Genomic DNA, 5,213 nt, shown 5'->3' on the forward strand with positions numbered 1-5,213 from the left:
TTCGAAAAAATTACAAAGCATCCCTCCCTTAAGAGAAAAAAAAAAAGTAGAAATCATAAAATTAGAATAATGTTGCTTTTAGTTATTTCTAAATCTCCAAAGTATACAAATCATTTAATTTCGAAGCAATACTTTAAATACAATTTGTATACTAAATCAAGGTTAAAATAAGAGGAAATCTCCAATAAAGAAGAAAGAAAGGAAGAGTTGAGTCCTTTAAGTTTTTAAAATTTGTTCTTTTTCCTTCTAAGTTGATACCCTGTTGGCTATATGTATAAATCGATAAACGACAACCTTAAAGCATGAGCTCGTCCGAGTGAACCCGGTAACTGAAAGTTGATTGTTGATAACTCATATCAGAGAGAGCGCAAAAGAGAAGCTGCAAAAATGGGTACCGTCTCTCTTCTTAAGTGCTACAGACCCTTCTTCTCTACGCTTTTTCCTCGCTCCGCTCCATCCACACCCCACGCCGCCATCTTCAGGAAGAAGAGCCCGCCGTCCTTCTGCGCCTGCTCGTCTCCGCCGTTCACGGCGGAGAAGGATTGCGGCAAATCCGGCGCCCAGGGTTTCACCCTGAAGAAACCTTCGCCGGAGGTATGGCTGCACAACACCATGAGTAAAACAAAACAACTCTTCAAACCCAAAGTGGAATCCAAAGTGGGAATGTACGTGTGCGGCGTCACCGCCTACGATCTCAGCCATATTGGACATGCACGCGTGTATATCAATTTCGACCTTCTTTACAGGTTTCTCTCTTCTCTTCGCACACGCTTAATTCAATTGTACCCCTTTTCGTATTGGCACTAATTGGTTTTCTCTGCTTGACAATTAGGCAGATACTTTAAGCATCTGGGATTTGAAGTCTGTTATGTTCGCAATTTTACTGACGTTGATGACAAGGTCAGTGAGTGAGTGTCTATTTCCTTTTTTCTATGCCTCCTTGGCACTTTCTCATTAAGAAAAAAAAAAAATTTATGGTTCTTTGTTGTCTCATGTCTAATATCTTCATAATACACAAGTTGGCGTTCTTAAGGCAATTTTATTCGTTATTTAGTGACGCGTCTTTCAGCTTTGTTTTAATAGCTTTACTGTTTGTGCCTTTGTTTTCATTAGGTTAAGGTGTTTAGCTTTTGGCTTGTTCAAAATATTAATAACTAGCAGATAAAGAAGGGATGAAAATCTTCGAGATGATATTTTTGCATCTAAGCCTGAATTTGCTCTTAGTAGAGGATGGTAATGAGGTGGGTGGGGAGTTTGTCGTGGGTTTGAACTAGGTCTTGTTTAGGTCAACTTCTTTTCGTCATTACTTATAGGAAAGGTAAATAAAAAGGTATAATGAATTGGGTTTCTCTCAAAAGTTATCCACTTATGTATCTTAGCTGTTGGAGAAGGTAAATGAGATAGCTTGTACAAAAGTTGAGTATGTAGAAATGATTTTAACTCATGAGAGAATCTCAATTTATTTTACCTTTTTCCTTTTCTTGTCATAAAAACACTTATACAGGAGTTTATCCAAACAAAACCTTTTACGTGGCTCTTGGTCATTCAGTTGTTAGTTGTTACCCTTAAACAGTAGTTCTTAATCGTTTAGAGTTTAGACCTTAAGAATTTGTAGACAAGTTTTGAGTTTTGATTATATCCATTTGTTAAAAATGCAAAGTACCCACTGTTTTTTAATTGGTATTACAGGATCTTAGTCTGCACTTTTCAATATGTAGATAATTGCTAGAGCGAAAGAGTTAGGAGAAGATCCAATCAGTTTGAGCCGGCGCTATTGTGAAGAATTCTGTCGAGACATGATAACTCTTAATTGTCTGCCTCCCTCTGTGGAACCAAAGGTCTCGGAGCACATGCCCCAAATCATTGATATGATTGAGAAGGTACTGATACTCTCCATTTACTGTGTCATTAAAATGGATACTAGAAGACATACAAATTTTAGACTGTTTATTCATATTCCATTTCTACACAACCTTACTTAGATACGTTATTGGTAGATGAAATGCTTCTCTTCATAGTTCATTAGAAAACTCTATTTTGTTTTCTGGTTAAGAAATACAATGTTGATTTGCTTCACTATTGATCAGTTAACATGCTTGTTGACAGATTCTTAATAATGGGTATGCCTACGTTGTTGATGGGGATGTATACTTTAATGTAGAAAAATTTCCAGAATATGGGAAACTATCCAGTCGAGATCTAGAAGATAACCGAGCTGGTGAGAGGGTTGCAGTTGACTTAAGGAAGAAAAATCCTGCTGATTTTGCTCTGTGGAAGGTATAATATATCAGTGACAATTGACAAATATTGATAACATTATCTGTTAAATATGTTGATCTTATATATTACAAATCAATGATTATTAAATTATTGAAATCTTAATTTAGTTTGGAACTTATTGTGAATTTCCAATGCTATTTTGCAGTCTTCAAAGCCTGGGGAGCCATTTTGGGAAAGTCCCTGGGGTCCTGGAAGACCTGGGTGGCATATTGAGTGCAGTGCCATGAGTGCAGCTTATCTTGGTTACTCTTTTGACATCCACGGTGGAGGAATTGATCTTGTGTTTCCTCACCATGAGAATGAAATTGCTCAAAGTTGTGCTGCTTGTAATAAAAGTGATATAAGCGTATGGATGCATAATGGTTTTGTTACCATTGATTCTGTGAAGATGTCAAAATCTTTGGGAAATTTTTTCACAATACGTCAGGTGACTCATCCCTGATGGTTTAAACTTATCCTACTTAAGTATATTGTCTTTTTATTAGACAAGAACTATTTAGTCTATGATGAAGGACCTACAATTTTTATTTGTTGATGGTTACCATTCAAAGGGTTGCATTTTGATGCCATGAATATTGTTTAATCAGGTTATAGACATTTACCATCCTCTGGCTTTGAGATATTTTTTGATGAGTGCCCATTATCGATCTCCTGTGAACTACTCAAATGTACAACTTGAAAGTGCTTCAGACCGTATCTTTTATATATACGAGGTATTACTATGCATTTGCCCGCTGGGTGTTCTTAAATAGGCTTGCTTCTTTATTGTGTCAGCATGTATGTTATGTGAACTATCTTGAATGTTTTGTGTGTTTGCAGACATTACACGAATGCAAAAGCTTATTGAATCAGCATGATCAGACAACTAGAAAAGATTCCATCCCACCAGATACATTGAATATTATTGATAAGTTCCAGGATGTTTTTCTGACCTCAATGTCGGATGATCTTCACACTCCAGTTGTATTGGCTGGAATGTCTGATCCCTTAAAATCAATTAATGATTTGCTGCATACCCGCAAGGTATGGCATTTTCTCGTTTATAGCTAAAGTTATTATGTAATTATGGTTTAGTAATGGTTTTAAAAGAGCTCAAGGTTTGGAAATGAACAACTTTAACATTAATACATCTTATTGTTGGTGTGCAATTTTGGTTTTTTAGGTTAATATCAGTCTATCAAATCTCTGGTTTTGGTCATACTTGTATCTAACAATCAACCTTGCTTCAAGCAAACCTATATTTCAAGTTGTTTACTTGCTAAGTGTTACATGATGCCAATAACCTAATCTTTGCAAAGGATCAATAAAAGGGTTTTGTGCAGATCTTCTGAGTTTCTGTGCTAGAAATGCATCTTTGAAACTTTGTCTTGGGGATGATATTCTTTAATGCTTGGCACATAAGCAAGTAAAGTATTTGAATTAAATACTGTTTATAACATTCCAAGTTCATAATCATGCAGGGGAAAAAACAACAATTTCGAATAGAGTCACTTGCAGCTTTAGAGAAGAGCATTGGGGATGTTCTTACTGTTTTAGGACTAATGCCTGCAAGTTACTCTGAGGTATGAATACATTTTTCTTTATGTCACTGTTTTCTATTGTTTCTTTTTTTGGCACGTGAGGTATGATATCATACCCACCCATCAATTTTATTGGGAGAACAATCACTGATTTATGTGTAATTAACAGAAATTCCATTGAATAGAAGTTTTTTATTCCTTTATCGGTTATCTTTCTGGGGTGTCATTGTTATTTTTGGACTCTTTTAACAATCTTTTTTTACGGGTTTTATTATTTCTGGTCAATTCATTGAACCCTTTCATTTTTATTTTTTTTCTAAATCTTTAACTCCCGTTCAATTCTGGCATAGTGTTTAAATGGAGATTTTTGTAGACATTCTTTTGTGGTACCCCTGCATTATTGGCCATCGGATTAATATCAAGATTAATACTTCCACCCAGTCTTAAGCTGCTATAACTATGGACTGCTACAAATTCTCCGTAATGATTCTGTATATTTTTATGAAACATTTGTTGTGTTTTATATAGATACCTACAATGAGCTTGCATAAATCCAGAGGTAAATCTAATGGTATTAAATATGAATAGGTTTGAGATTCTGTTTCTCTGGTATCTGTTTGCATAACATAATTCATATTATTCTGGCAAATGGTCAATAAGTATTGTTACATGGTGCAGGTTTTGCAGCAGCTTAAGGAAAAAGCTTTAAAGCGTGCAAACTTGACAGAAGAGAAAGTGTTGGAGAAAATTGAAGAACGGGCTGTTGCTAGAATAGAAAAGGACTACGCTAAATCAGATGCAATTAGGAAGGATTTAGCTATTCTTGGTATTACTCTTATGGACAGTCCAGATGGCACAACTTGGAGGCCTACCATTCCTCTTCCACTTCAACATCTCCTCTAGTCCTTCACTTCTTCAACATATCCAAACCAAAACTGATAAATGTATATGGAAATTCATTGTAAGGGATGCCACTGCTGTATCAAGCTATCAACTTTCCTCACTATGGTAAAGGCTTCCCTTCTGAATTCCTGGTGCCTTAAAAATATGGATCTGCAATATTGAATTAATTTTCTTATTTATCGGGCTTTTAACCCCTTAGAATATTCTTGATTCATAGTTGCAACACTTTCATATTAATATTGAAATAACTTATCGCAGAATCACTGAAGTACCTTTGGCTTCATATTGAGAAAGCCTTCTTTTGTGTAAATTTTTCAGTTTTTTTTTTTTTCATTCTTTATCTTTGTTTATGCTAATAGTGAAATGGATCCCTAGATCACAAGAAAACGTTGTGTGTGTGTGTGTGGATGAACATGGGTGATTCAAAAATAACTCTTGTGGCATTTTTGGAAGGAAGGAGAAAACAAAAAAGGAAATATAGATAATGATGCATTTGTATTGTTTAATTAA

At 35.4% G+C, this 5,213-nt stretch overlaps 1 protein-coding gene across 4 annotated transcripts; it reads left to right on the top strand.

Annotated features, from left to right (window-relative positions):
- Nucleotides 1-269: 269 nt before the first annotated feature.
- On the top strand, nucleotides 270-4,974 carry LOC114196110 (cysteine--tRNA ligase, chloroplastic/mitochondrial). Of its 4 annotated transcripts, none has more exons than XM_028086638.1 (9): nucleotides 270-746; nucleotides 837-900; nucleotides 1,719-1,880; nucleotides 2,107-2,277; nucleotides 2,426-2,707; nucleotides 2,868-2,993; nucleotides 3,100-3,303; nucleotides 3,741-3,842; nucleotides 4,479-4,974. In XM_028086638.1, exons 1-9 carry the CDS (start codon nucleotides 388-390, stop codon nucleotides 4,701-4,703), a joined length of 1,695 nt encoding a protein of 564 aa, XP_027942439.1. In that variant the 5' UTR covers nucleotides 270-387; the 3' UTR covers nucleotides 4,704-4,974. The 4 variants fall into 4 exon arrangements, with proteins under 4 accessions (XP_027942439.1, XP_027942440.1, XP_027942443.1 ...); XM_028086639.1 differs by having other exon boundaries at nucleotides 518-746; nucleotides 833-900; XM_028086642.1 differs by having other exon boundaries at nucleotides 648-746; nucleotides 833-908.
- The last annotated feature ends 239 nt before the right edge of the window (nucleotides 4,975-5,213 follow it).

Source organism: Vigna unguiculata, chromosome 9, assembly GCF_004118075.2.
Source record: "Vigna unguiculata cultivar IT97K-499-35 chromosome 9, ASM411807v1, whole genome shotgun sequence".
Lineage (NCBI taxonomy): Eukaryota > Viridiplantae > Streptophyta > Magnoliopsida > Fabales > Fabaceae > Vigna > Vigna unguiculata.

What these genes read in the sequence shown, in the direction of transcription:
- LOC114196110 (XM_028086638.1), top strand. Translation starts at nt 388, where the DNA reads ATGGGTACCGTCTCTCTTCTTAAGTGCTACAGACCCTTCTTCTCTACG. An exon ending in TTACTGACGTTGATGACAAG is followed by an intron (nt 901 to 1,718) that starts GTCAGTGAGTGA and finishes TTCAATATGTAG; the next exon opens with ATAATTGCTAGAGCGAAAGA. An exon ending in GTATCTTTTATATATACGAG is followed by an intron (nt 2,994 to 3,099) that starts GTATTACTATGC and finishes GTGTGTTTGCAG; the next exon opens with ACATTACACGAATGCAAAAG.